The 14,088-nt window shown below is 45.3% G+C and overlaps 1 protein-coding gene and 1 long non-coding RNA gene across 49 annotated transcripts in view; one reads left to right on the top strand and one right to left on the bottom strand.

Moving 5' to 3' along the window:
• PHF21A (PHD finger protein 21A) overlaps positions 1–14,088 on the top strand; it is a 192,735-nt gene that overhangs the window by 173,682 nt on the left and 4,965 nt on the right. For 44 of the 48 annotated variants that reach the window (XM_082747423.1, XM_082747394.1, XM_082747393.1 and 41 more), the window contains 6 exons: positions 702–781; positions 1,254–1,314; positions 3,882–4,045; positions 10,147–10,302; positions 12,039–12,114; positions 12,502–12,605. In XM_082747423.1, coding sequence (XP_082603549.1) covers positions 702–781; positions 1,254–1,314; positions 3,882–4,045; positions 10,147–10,302; positions 12,039–12,114; positions 12,502–12,605 — 641 coding nt within the window. Of the gene's footprint in view, positions 1–701; positions 782–1,253; positions 1,315–3,784; positions 3,808–3,881; positions 4,046–10,146; positions 10,303–12,038; positions 12,115–12,501; positions 12,606–14,088 lie in introns of all 48 variants that reach the window. The other 4 variants (XM_082747427.1, XM_082747428.1, XM_082747426.1 and 1 more) reach the window with 1 other exon arrangement.
• Positions 5,971–10,140, bottom strand: LOC309872747. Its single transcript, XR_014316103.1, has 2 exons — positions 8,270–10,140; positions 5,971–8,050 (listed from the first exon to the last, which is right to left on the bottom strand). It is a non-coding gene; the product is annotated as an uncharacterized lncRNA (long non-coding RNA).

Here is a 14,088-nt window from a genome sequence, read left to right as displayed (position 1 = left end):
TTATTCTTGGAAATGGTGTTGAATTTATTGTTAGAACGTAGAACACTGGAACACCAGTAGTGTATGATCAGCTAGTGTGGACTTTCTTTCCTTTGAAGTCAAACTTGCCTTTCCTCTAACTTCATCCCCTCCCCTCCCTGTTGTCATCCACACTGCTGTCCAAGGGAGACGCCCCAGCTGCCTGTATTAAACCGACTGCTGTTCCCTTTAGAGGAACTCTTTTTTCCCCTGACAGCACGAAGTATCAGATGCCCCTCTGACAAATCTTTGTGTTTTTCAATCACTCTGGGTTATCCAAATCTTAAGTTACAAAGCTACACCTGTCCTAGTTATCTAACTCAAGAATGGTGAACTATGGTCAGTCTAGGTTTGTGGATAGAGTTCATCCACACCTATATTCCAGTGAACTAAAAGTAGGCAAGGACAGCTTATTTGTTTATAAGTGTAATCTGCTGTTCAGCTATGGGTCACAGAGAGCCACCCTGTGGGACAGCATGGTCTTGCTTTCTGAGAGGTGAGAATAGATGGTCCCACGCCTTTGTTCCCAGCAGTGTGCTTGCCTCTGCTCAGGCTGCGGTGACACAAGAGAGATGTGCCCCCGTTTCTCATTTGTCATGGGAAAACCAAAAGATAAACAATGAAGTTCAGTTTTTGAGGTTCTCTATACCTCCCTTCTAATTCAAACCTTTTGCTTTCCCAAGAAATCCAAAGCAAGAGGCAAGAGCGAAAAAGAAGAACGACGGCAAATCCAGTGTACAGCGGAGCCGTCTTTGAGCCGGAGGTATTCCTGGCCAGAACTTGGCCCTCCCCTCTCTGTTCTAGTTTTATTTATGATTTTTTCCATTTTCTCCCATCTGAAAAACCTGCTGAAGAACAGTACCCTGATTATACTTGGCCAGCTTTGTGAAATGATGGGTTTTTCTCGGGCCAATCATACTGTTTCATTTATATCATTCACTGCTTTCCCCTTCGTTTTTTCCCTAAGTTGGAGGAAATACAAACCTACCTTAAAAATTTAACTCATCGTGGCTTAAACACAGCTATCATCCGAAGCAGAGGCAGACCTCTCTGGAATATTCTATTCTCTCAGAGCCAAGTAGATATACTAAAGCCCATTAGCCCTGAGACCTTGGGTGACTCGTACTCACTCGCTGGCGTGTTGGCAGGCGTGCTGTGCGCGGCCATAGCTTATACCGGTATTGGTAGGAACCATGCTATTCAGCTAGTTACCTTTCCTTCTTCAATCCTCAAAGCGTAAGAAGAGCGCAGTCACATACCTGAACAGTACAATGCATCCTGGGACCCGGAAGAGAGGTGAGTACCTTTTTGGAGCTCTCCCTCGCTGTTGCTTCTGCTTTCTGTGTCGTGTTTCTTCCCCCTCCTTCCTCCCCTTGTCCTAGAGCCTGACTCCTAAATCCCTGGAACATAGTTTTGTTGTTGTTGTTCTCTGAAAATGGGGGGAGAAGAGAGGGAAACTTCTCCTTAGAGTTCTGTATACTGAACCTCAAGCTGCCTTTCCTAGGATTCTGGCAAAGCTGACTCAAGGAAATGGCTTAATACAGCATTTCTGCCCCAGGCCCATCAGGCTGTCCATGAATAGCACAGTGAACAGAACATTGTGTGAAAGGAAGCATTTTAGCATCATTGAGCAGAGCAGAGCACTGCTGTTGCCAAGGTGTTCTTAGTAGTGTCTTAGTGGTGTCTGCCAGCAAGACCAGAGCATGACGCGGGTCTCTGTGAGCCGCAGGCTTTCCAGGAAGGAAAGACATAGCCACACTGAGGACTTAGAATCTGTAAGTTAAGGACATCTCCAGCTAAGGAAGAGTAGGTCATGGTCAAAACAGGCTCCCTGAAGTAGAAGTTCCTAAAGAGCCCCATCCCATATTTCAGGCCTGACGTGGCGCTGGCGCCCCTTCCTTGTGGGCAGGGCAGAGGCAGCAGCCTTCCATGCAGGTCTGAGTAGGTCTTAATAGCTCTGGGTTTGAGCTCATAAACAAGGTTCTGAAATTGTTCTTTGATGTCAGTAATACATCCCAAGGTCCCTTTCTCCACATGATAATGTGTCCCTGAATTATAGTTCCAGGCTGGAAAGGTTGCAGAGTGAGTGGAGTAGCATACTAATTTTTGCATAAGCACACACTGTCTCAGAGCTCTTGGAAGCCTAGGAGGTCATCCTGACCCTTTTCTTTTGTCTGCCTTAGGCAGGGCTACAACTGTACCATTACCACCTCCTCACCAGACCAGATCGCATACCCACCTGCAGCAACCCGTTCTAATGGTTCATTACCTACCTGTCCTCTAGGTGGCCGCAGATATTTCCATGAGAAATCCTAAGTCGTTCCTTCCTATTGATTACTGGGACACAGTAACCAGTGTTGTGGGTTACTTTTTGTTGTTTTGTTTTTGGTAATTTTTAGTGACCTCTGACCCAGTTCTCAGAAAGGAGCCCCCAGTCAGAAGCCACAGTTAATTGGTGTGCTGGTAGGGAGTATCTGCTAAGAGGACAGGGTTAAAGGAGCCAGAAAGACCTTGGCCTCACTTGCCAAGGTCAGAGGATGAAAGCCTGTATTCACAATGCCTAAATGTGCCTTCTGTGGGTAAACAAAGAGCATTCATCTTTCACTTCCCCTTTGGGCAGCCCTAAATTCCCTAGAAAAGACAAACTTGTATGTTCTGTTTGTACTGCAGACATTGTCAGTTTAACACAGATAGGTAAGATTTGTGTAATGTCTGACAGAATCATGACTCTTGTGCATAATCCTGATATAAATTATAACTGTTGGCAAAGTTGTGAGCCCCTGTACCTTTCATCAGTGCTCATAGGCAATTGTGTGCCTCTCTAGCTTTTTTTTTTCCCTTTGCTGTGCTGAACATATACTTTTGATCACTCAAAGCTTAAAAGCTTTGATCCTGGTCCTTCTGACAAGGACCCTGGCTTAGGTGTATCATAAGCAGGAGTGGTTGAACAGTGTTGCCACACCTGTCAGGGTCCATTCATAGATCCTCTGTAGCCATGGGGCTTGATTCCCAGGGCTCTTCCTCCAGCCAGTCTTCTAGTGGCATTACTGATGGGCCGGGCCTTCTCTGAGATTTGCTGACAGGCCCCAGTCTTTAGATATGGAGTTTACCAGAGTGTTTGAGACGGAAGCGGGGAGACAGTTGTTGAGCAACTGCGGAGGGGGTCTGACTCCAGACATACTTAAAATCACTGTTAAGATCAGATCATCCTTTTAGCTCTCAGATTCCAGCTAGTCCCAGGACATATTTCTGTCTAGCTCGATCAGCAAGGGGTAAGAATAGTTAACTTGAATTTTGCCTCCTCAATGTGCCTTCCTCCATCCTCACAAGCAGTGAAATGACCAAAATATAGATAGGAGAGAAAAAGGAAAAGCAGAGATCCTAAATAAACCCATTTGTGGGAACAGGGACTCATTACTGATTGCAAGGATGATGGTTAACAGAGAAACTTTAGAGAACAGTATGTAGAAGTGGTGGAAAAACAAACTCCTGTTCCTAGCCGTGGCCCCTATGGAGCTTCGGCGTCTTATTCTCACCCTAGAAATCTCAAATCATAATAATCCAAGCGTGTCACCATGATCCACCCAAGGCCAGGCCCTTTGACATGACGCAGCCCTCCTGTCATTCTCTAAGGCTCTCTTATCCTCCTTTCTTTTGAGACTCATGCAGTTGTTTCTAATGACATTTAAATCTTTGCTTCTCTTCCTCTCTTTGAGACTGTTGTATTAACCTTCTGTCTGCTACCTCACTTCCTTTTCCATGCTAGCCAATGAGGAACACTGGCCAAAGGTATGTAAGATCATTTTTCCCCCTTTCTTTCCCTCCCCCTTTTTCCCCTTTTGTTCCCTTCTCTTGGTATATAGGTCGTCCTCCAAAATACAATGCAGTGCTGGGGTTTGGAGCCCTTACCCCAACATCCCCCCCATCCAGTCATCCTGACTCCCCTGAAAATGAAAAGACAGAGACCACATTCACTTTCCCTGCACCTGTTCAGCCTGTGTCCCTGCCCAGCCCCACCTCCACAGACGTAAGTAACTTGGGAAAAGCACGCTCTCTTTCTGAGAGCTCAAACTGGGGAAACCGTTATCATGTGTTGTGTCCTTACCAAGCTGCATCTCCTTGACTAACCCTGGAACAGCAGTAATCCCTACAGGACACTAGACCATGGAAGGCAACCTGTGCTGGGGCCCCAGGTCCCACATGTCCTTGAGAATCACCTACAACATCAGGAGGCTCAGTCAGAGTCCTTAAAATCTGCATTTGGTCTGCTGTGAATGAGCTCTCAGGAAGACGGATGGGGTGGGAAGTCAGCTCTTGCAGTTGAAAGGTGCCCAGGTTTCCATCGTCCGTGTTTTGGGGTGAGGGAAAGGAGCAAGGCACTCGATAGTGCAGCAGTCCTTGCTTCCTGCTTCAAGCAGAATTCCAGAGGTGGAAAACTTTTCTTTCAAGTCACTTTATTCAGCAGAGCCGACCAAACAGGTTTCTCTGGAAAGTGTCAGATACTTAGTAGCCTGCACGTGGAAACTGCAGGATTCAAAGCTAGTGCCCTCAGATTTTGTTTTTTTTGTTTGTTTTTATTTTACTTATTTTTAAGTTTTTAACTTTAATTCCAGTCTAGCTATCATACAGCACGGTTATTAGTTTCAGGTGTACAATACAGTGATGCAGCAGTTGCATGCGTTACTCAAGGCTCGCCACTTGTCAGGTGTGCTCTTGAGTCCCCTTCACCTGTCTCCCCATCCTCCCAACCCCGGCCCTCTGCTGCCCGGCAGTGTGTCCTCTCGCAAGCGCACTAAGATCTTAAATGAGCATTTACGTAGCCGTGAGTTTAGTCAGCAAATACTTCCCCAGCGCTACTCTGCTGGGCAGGTGCTGTTCTGGAGGCTGGGGACGAAAGGGGAACAAAACCAGCTCCTTGCCCTCCGGGAGCTCCTGTTACAGGGCCAGAGGCAGGCGATAAGCAAATGAACACAGAAAAGGTAGTGGTAAGTCTGTCGAGAAAACAGGGACAGAATTAGGGGGAATGAAGAAGGAGGGCAGCAGGCTCCTCTGTTTTACGAGGGGAGGGAAGAGAGGGCCTCTCTGGTGGGAGGTGGACGGTGTGAGAGTGGGCCAGGGGGAGACCATTCCGTGCAGAGGGAGCAGCAGTGCGGAAGCCGTGAGGTAGGCACCTACATGGTGTGGAAGAAAAGCTAGAAGGCCAGGACAGCAGGGCCGAGGGAGCAACGAGACAGTGGGAGATGACACTCCAGAGGTGGCGGGGCCCAGGGCGCAGGGCCTTGGGGCTTTTGCTTGGAGGGAGAGGTGGGGACCGCTGGAGGGCTTTGAGGAGAGGAGTGATGTAATTTTTCAACTTTTTATTTTGGAAAATTTCAGACCTACAGTGTAGTTGCAAGAAAATACAAAGAACAAATACATACGTTTCACCCAGATTCACTGATTGTTACCATTTTGCCATATGCTCCCCCCTACACACACGCACACACGCATGCTCTTTGGTAAACTAGTTAAGAAGTTGCAAACACCATGAATCTTTACCCAAAACCTTTCAGTGTATTTCTTCTTCCAAGAACAGAGGTGTTCTCTGATAGAGTCACAGTGCAGTTATCAAATTGAGGACACTTAATACTGAGTAGATATGATTCTGTAATATATATTCCATATTCAGGTTTCTCCGGTGGTCTCAGTAATTGCCTTAGGCACACTTTGGGTTTTTTTGCTCCAGAATCCAGGTTAAGATCACTCTTGATAACTGTTGTCATGGTATTCTCTCTTCTTTCTCCTGACTCTAGAGCCGTTTCTCAGCCTTTCTTTGTCGTTCATGACATTGGCAGTCCTTAAAAGGAAGGCCAGTTGCTGCATAGCGTGTCCCTCCATTTGCTTGATCTCATTGTCTCCTCAGTAGACTCAGGGTTTGCATTTTTGTAGGAACATTGAGTGCGTGATGGTGAGTCCTTTCCATGACAGGTACCACGTGCCTCAGTCAGTCTGTCCTGTTGTCGGTGATGTTAGCTTTCGTCTTTTAACATAGATTGTGTCAAATTTCTCCACTTGTAAAGGTGCCTCATTTCTCTGGCAGAGATAGTTTTGAGCTGTGTAAATATCCAGTTCCCCAGCAAATTGTTACCCAGTGGTTTTAGCATCTTTTGGTGGTTCTTGCCTGCATTTACTATTTTTAAGGTGTTTACAGAATCAACTTGGATTTTAAAGGATTACTGTGTCTGAAATCTGCAGAAGAGACTGTGGAGAGGATAGGATGGGAGCAGGAAGACCAGTTAGGAGGCGGCAAGAGCTGAGGGTGACTTGGCCTGGTAGCGTGGTAGACCTAGGGCTGGAGGAGAGTGACCAGGTCTGCTTATATTTTAAAGAGCCAGCAGGAGTAGATATGAGGTATGAGAAAAAGAGAATAGTCAAGGGTGAATCCAGAGTTTTCAGCCTAAGCAACTAGTAGGATAAAACTGTCCTTTCCTCAAGATGGCAAGAGGAGTGGGTTTGAGGAGGGAAACTGAGAGTTTCATTTTATCTATGTCCCATTTCTTTTGTGAATTACAGAGTTTGTCTTTAGGATCATCTTCAGGTAAAAGGTCCCTCGAACTGGAAGGTTGTCAGTGCTTACTAATGAACTACCCTTTTCCAAAGAACAAAAGAATACCATATCCACATTCTGAGTTTAAATTCTAGAAGCAGCAAAGGAAGTGTCCTCTTTGGAGGACCAGGTCATAGTGGGGTTTTGTTCTCTGGCAGCCTGCCTTCTTGGACATAACTGGTGACTAAAGACTCAGCTCTGCTCTTGAAATTCAGAATTTCATCCAGCCCGCCTGACTTTCGGCTTGAGTAATTGATGCAGGTTTTCTACCTGTCCGAAGTAATGAGGACCAGGACTCCTTATCAGAAACCTTGTTTGCTGGCACGAAAGATTGTCCCAGCTTCTCTGCAGCTGAAGCATTGCTGGAAGAATTGGTGGCCTCTGACCTCTTGGTAGGGGTCTCCCACAGAGTGGGATACAAATGCGGGGGAACAGGTGATTCTGTGGTTCTGTGCGTGAGTCTCTTTCCAAAGTGTTGACCCCTGATGGGGATCTGTGGCTTTCTTTGAGAGACTGAACCCCAAGGATCTATTCAGATCAAATAACAAAATCTTCTGCCAGGTTTTGTCTTAAAATGCAAACACTGCACTTTTCAGAAATCTATAAGCAAAAGAAGGCTTTTTCTAAAACCACTAAATACGTTAGAACTTTCTGAGTTAAACCTAGTGGAATGGAATTTTTTTTTTTTTTTTTTTTTAAGATAATTGACTTCTACTTTTACAGTATCCCAACAGTAGCAGTGATTAAAATCAGCACACAGGACTCTGTATGTTTGCTGCTGGGTAGAACAAGCCCCAACAACATTAATTAAATAATCACAGCTGAGCAGCAAGCATTTCCTGGGGATCAATAACCGTCTAGAAGGACTTGGTAATGCAAAACCCAGCCAGACGCTAATCCTCAGCACATACCTTGTTGCACTCGCACTTTGTGAGAAGGGAAGATATGTTGACACAGTTATACAATTCTTTTCAGCGGATGATGAAGTTGCAGTTGATATAGCCAGGGTGTTTGCAAAAAACATACACACTTGGCTCCTATCAGAGAATCATGGGTCACCATTTTTCAGTTTAACATTTGGTTTATGGTAGCAAAGTAGTCACCAAAGCTGGAGCCTTTTGACCTGGAGCAGCACCTCCACGGGACTTCTCTGCTCTCTTGAAGCTAAGCTGAGAACCCATTCTGGGTAGATAACATCTGTACCTGGTCATTGTATTATTCATTTCTTTGGGTATTCTCCAGGTGTGGTCCCTGAGACTCTTTTCGGGGTCCATAAAAGCAAAACTATTTTCATGCTAATAGTAAAATATTCTTTGCCATTTTCATTCTCAAGAGTAACCAGTAGAGTTTCCCAGATATTACCTGACCTGTAATGATGTCATAACTCTGAGGGTTTCATGGAATGTGCCCTTAGTGTGTTCTGGGGTCTGACGGTTTTTCTGTACACTGTTTTTGTAACTTCCTGTAATTCTGTAATTACTTCAAAAATGATAACTTGAAACTTCTAAGTCTAACTCAAATAATATATAAATAATATATAAGTATATATTATTTATATTTATAAAATATATAAATATATATTATTTATAAACATTTATATATAATATATATATAAATATATATAAATAAATATAAGTTTTAAGATTTATAAAGGGGTCCTGACACTGAACAGACAGAACTGTTGCTCTCGAACATGGAAATAGGATAGGACGTCGTCTTCTCTTTAGAAACTTGAAGGAAATCATTTAGCCTTTATTCACATACTGTCTGGCCTCCAATTCTTGCAGTGCTCCTCTCAGGAGCAAAAGAAAGTGAGCAGAACTCTTGAGCCAACGGAATAAGATGTCCGGTTTTTTGTTTTGTTTTGTTTTGCTTTGTTTTCCTTCATCACTGGTAATTTATCTGAGTCCATCTGACAAGATCTCTGAGACCTTAGAATTTGTATAAACTTCATAAAGATGCAGACTCACACAGGTTCAAGAAAGACTGTTTCTCTAGAGAAGAGTGCTGTTCAGCCTGATTTTAAGAACGAAAGAAGAAAGTTCAGTTAATCGAGGGATGAAACCTTCACCTCCTTAGCTGCCTCAGAGCTGAACCTTGAGGCCGCACGGTCATGCAGTATTTTTGCTCATATACTACTTTTTATCACCCAGAGATGACATTTTCTTACTAAGAAAGACTAAAATTGATCCACACTCTGATTATCTTACAACTTTTTGCAGCCAGTTCTCTAGGCTCTGGATACCTCAGTGAATTACAGAGAAAGTTTCCTCTTCTTTAGAGAGAAACTCTAGGTCTGGGAGGAGTTACTCCAGCAGTGGTGGCTGAGGGGTTAACAGCATAGGAAGGAAGACTCGAGCATTGCTGTCTGTGCAGAGTTTCTGTATCAGGCCTTCTAGGCAGAACAGCCTAGAAATGTAAAACAACACACCGGAAGCGAAGACGGGGCTCCAGGACATGGCACTGCATTGTCGGCCAACGTCTGACATGTCCCTTCAGTCTTCCTTCCTGTGTGCCTTTATCAGTCCTCTTCCCAGAACAGGCCGGGGATGAACCTGCTGAAAAATACCTTTTCCCTAAATACCTTTTTTTATTGTTGTTCCAGCGTTCTCCTTCTGTTCAGAAGGCTCCAGCAGACTTAGAGCAGCACCACTATCAGTGCTGGGGGCTGGGAGACAGGCAGGGGACACTGGGGCTGCTCATCTTTTTCCATCTGGTGACGTATTTTATGGGGAGGAATAAAAAGCCACCCAGCATAGAATGGTCTGTTGAACAGCAAATGCCAAATAGTGGTTTTAAGAGAACATTGTCAGCTGTTACTCTGGCTTTTAAATTCTTCATGTTAGAAAGCTCATGTGGGTTTGGTGAGTGCTGTGGGGTGTGTGGACCTGGCGATTCACGGACCTGTACCCCTGGCGATAAAAATATATGTTTATAAAAAATAAAAAAATTTAAAATAAAATAAAATTTAAAAATAAAAAAAAAACACAAAAAAACAAAAAGAAAGCTCATGTGAGTTTAATTTGTTCCTGACTTAATCTTTTACTATTTGTATGTGCACTGTATTTTTTCTCCCTGAGCAAGCAAAGAATTTAGTAAAATTTCATTTTTTTAAAAAAAATTCCATTTCTTATCTGTCTTCTTTTCCCAATCCTGAACTCCCCTAAAAATGATGGGTAACGAGAATTGTTTGTATCATATTGTGGAACACTTTGATGAATGGATTTCAATGGTTCAAACTTCATGATTTGTTAGTTGGACTCTTCCAAAACATAAGTGCTATAAAGTGAATTAGGGCCTAGGTGATGACATGGCTTTTCTGTAAACTCTAGTTTAAGGACACTGCCCCTGCCCAGGGTCAGCTGTGTGGAGCAAGTGAGGGCTGTGCCTCTGGTATTTCCTACTTTTCCTCGAATACTTTTGTAACATGTTGGAGGGGGCACAGCTGGTTTTCCTGAAATATACATGTCCAGAATGTGCATGTCAGCATTCACATTTCACCTTTTTTGTCCTTTCTCTTACCTTTCCTCTCCATTTCCTAGGGTGATATCCATGAGGATTTTTGCAGCGTTTGCAGAAAAAGTGGCCAGTTGCTCATGTGTGACACGTGTTCCCGTGTGTATCATCTGGACTGCTTAGACCCTCCTCTGAAAACGATTCCCAAGGGCATGTGGATCTGTCCCAGATGTCAGGACCAGGTACTCGGGGTGGGACAGACAGAGTGATGGGCTCAGGAGGACACGTGTGGTCGGGAGCACCTCCTTTGCCCTCAGATCCGGGGGCATGGCGAGTCTCTTCCCTCTCCTGATAGTTCCCCTAGCCGCCCCTGGTCTGTTCCTGGCACCGCACTCAGCCACACAGTGTCCATCCTCTCAAGCTTCTCTGTCCTATTACTGAGGTGGTGAGTCTGTGTATAGGTGGAAAGACTCTATAACTGCTTCCCTTTGTTTAAAATGACTTATCTTCTCATGACCTTGCTCTCTCAAAGCCATAAGACTTTCTGCCTCTTTCTCTAAGAATGGTCCAAACCCAGGAGGTGGTTTTAAGACTCTTCTTTTGGACATAAAAACCCTCAAAGGAAAGTGCCCAATTGACTGTTTAATTCAAATAAACAACAGTTTCCCTTTAAACCTGTGTTGTCACTGGGATCAGAGAACTAACTATAAAGTGGCCATCTTGCTATTTCATGGACTTGGAAGGCAAACATTAACTGCCCTAGCCTCTTCCCTTCTTCTCTGTTTAGTTTCTGGTTTCTTTTTCTCAGCTATCCACGTACCTTTATGTTTTTATGATAAGCTCTCTCAGCATTTTTTGGAAGTAGGCGAAGTATAAATAATAAATAGACCGAGAAGCTTAGCAAGCTTTGGGATGCTGCTCAGTTCTTTGGAATCCTGTTTGAGAGAATTCTGGTTTTACTCATTTATTTATTTATTTATTTATTTATTTATTTATTTTTTAAGATTTTATTTATTTATTTAACAGAGAGAAATCACAAGTAGATGGAGAGGCAGGCAGAGAGAGAGAGGGAAGCAGGCTCCCTGCTGAGCAGAGAGCCCGATGCGGGACTCAATCCCAGGACCCTGAGATCATGACTTGAGCCTAAGGCAGCGGCTTAACCCACTGAGCCACCCAGGCGCCCCTATTTTTTTATTTTTTTAAGATTTTATTTATTTGACATAGAGAGAGCAAGCGAGAGAGAGAGAGCAAGCACAAGCAGGGGGAATGGCTGGCAGGGGAGAAGCAGGCTCCCTGCTGAGCAAGGAGCCTGACATGGGACTTGATCCCAAGACCCAGGGATCGTGACCTGAGCCAAAGGCAGCCGCTTAACTGACTGAGCCCCCAGGCACCCCAGTTTTCCCCTTTTAATCCTAGTCTTCATCCTACTGTCTTCGAGAGGTAGTAGAGACCATTCTGTCTGTGTTCTCTCCTGATGCTGCTCTATGACCGTCTGATAATTTTCTACACAAGGTCTAGGTTATGCTTTAGTATTTGGAACTAATTTTTAATTTTCTTGGTCAGGCTATCTTTGAGGGTCATGAAAAACTAAAATTGAGACATGCCGATCAAGGATAAAACTACCAGTGGTTGCTGCTGTCCTGCAGGCCCGTGGCTTGTCTGCCGGTGGTTCTGGCTGTCAGAGCGGTTGGGCCTTATATGTGGCATAGATGAGAAGCTGGGAATGCCCAGCCAGGTCCCAGCCTCGTCCCAAGCTGGGGCTCAAGTGGCTTGGCTTTTCCTGTCATTGAACCTCATCCTGTCAGAAGTATCTGGAACTTCATAGTCTAGAAACCATAGACCAGGGTTTTGCAACCCTGCCACCTTAAGTCCTTCCTGGATTGTGTCTGCCAATAGCTACAGAGAGCGTTGCTTGTCACTACACAGGGGATGTGTGTTTATACCACCTTTCAAGGTAAAATTCTAACCCTCGTTTCAGATGCTGAAGAAGGAAGAAGCAATTCCATGGCCTGGAACTTTAGCAATTGTTCATTCCTATATCGCCTACAAAGCAGGTAAAGAATCATCCTCATCCCCTTTTGTGTAAGCCTCCCCTTGCTTAAAAAAAAAGTATTAGAAGTTCGCATTTGTTTTGCTTTCAAAAAGAAATTTAAAGTTAAAAATGAATAGCTTTTCTTGAACAAAATGAAAAGATTGTGTAGTATTTTCTTGGGGCGGAAGTCCTACTTAGAGCCAGGCCCACGCCACCGCCAGTCCCCTTAGTGTACCTGGCCGACACAGAATATGGGAAGCTCTGTGGGCATGATCTGCACGCCAGCTGGAGCGCAGGAGAACTTTGGGCAAAATACCTTCTTTGGTCAGCATTCTGAACAAAGTGGCCTTTTCAAAGAATTTATTGTTAAAAACAGTTTCTTTCTTTCTTTTTTTTTTTTTTTTCCCAGCAAAAGAAGAAGAGAAACAGAAATTACTTAAATGGAGTTCAGACTTAAAACAAGAACGAGAACAGCTAGAGCAGAAGGTGAAACAGCTCAGCAGTTCTATAAGTGTAAGTAGAGCTCGTGCCTTCAGCTATGGCTACATACCAGGGCCCTTGCACGGCCAATCGTCCGTGTGGCTCCCAGGGCGGGTTCAGGTCCGTCAGCTTACTAACACAGGAGACTTTGGGTGGACGCAGAGTTCGCCTCTGGTTACAGTCTGGCCCTTAGGACAGGTGGCCAGTTGGTATATGGTGCCTTCGCCAAGCTCTGGAACCTCTCACTGCCTTTGGTCTGAGAGAGGATTTTCAGTCTCCAGGCTGAAGAGATGCCGTAGCAGCTACAGCAGGATGGCCATACCCCTGTGTGTTCCTCGGTGGGTTTGGGAGGAGTGTGAAGCCTCTCCCTATGCCAGGGAGACACAGATCAGGCCCCGCAGAGAAGCTTTCTCATCGTCCTAGTTAGTGGTCTGTCTGCATGGCCTCTCGTTCCCGTGCTTTCTTCCACACCCTGCTGATGGAGTCTCCAGGTTTTCCTGACCAGCCTGAGGAAGAGAGGTTCCTGGAGACAAGTATTGGAAGTAAATACTGTCCAGCCTGGCCTGTCCAGGTGGAAATCAGATTGTATTTGCAGCAGAGATTCTGAGGCCCCTTCCAGAGCAAGTTTTACTTCTTGTTGAATAGGTGCCCCTCCCCTTGTTGGAGCCGGGTGGCCTTAGCCCTCGTGGACAGCAGGTGGGACCCTGGACTTGGTGGCAGTTGGGCTGTCCCACTCGGCTGCCTTCTCCTCATCACCGTACTCCCCATGGCATGCGGGTTTTGCATCTCTTCCTGCCTAGAACAGAAGCCAGCAGCTGTGGGAGACCTTGAGCAAAAGGGCAAAAGACTCCGAATCCATGACTGAGCAGAAGGGTTTCTGTTGGCTGTAGTGTTTGATTCTCCCAAATATCACTGTGCTGCCCCAGGCGTGCCTCTAAATTCTTGCCGACCAAGTGATCCTCAGTAGCCCTCCAATGGGACCCAGATACCACTGGCTCATTTTCTCTCCTCCAAAGCTCGGCCCAGTCCTGAGCACATTAGCACCCACTTGCACGGCAGGAGCATAGCAAAACCCGTCCCAACAGCCTCAGCACAGCTCTGGGAATGTTGTTTTTAAATTGCTTTTCTTTTGTAGCATTAGAGTGGTAATTCACATTTGGTTTTAAGTCCTAGTGTCAAGCAGGGTTGGCTTTTTTTTTTTTTTTTTTTTTAAGATTTTATTTATTTATTTGACAGACAGAGATCACAAGTAGGCAGAGAAGCAGGCAGAGAGAGAGGAGGAAGCAGGCTCCCTGCCGGAGCTGGATCCCAGGACCCTGGGGTCATGACCTGAGCCGAAGGCAGAGGCTTTAACCCACTGAACCACCCAGGTGCCCCAGGGTTGGCTTTTAAAGCACGCATTTACACTCTCCCTCCTGCCTGTTGGGCCTCCTCCTTCTGTTGGGCAGTAGCGCTGCCTCCAGTGCAGAGCAGAGCAAGGTCTAGGGGCTGCACACCAGCCAGCAGGGTTCTTTTC

This window comes from Mustela nivalis (assembly GCF_964662115.1).
Source record: "Mustela nivalis genome assembly, chromosome: 9".
Classification (NCBI taxonomy): domain Eukaryota; kingdom Metazoa; phylum Chordata; class Mammalia; order Carnivora; family Mustelidae; genus Mustela; species Mustela nivalis.
This window is presented reverse-complemented; position numbering and strand designations above follow the sequence as displayed.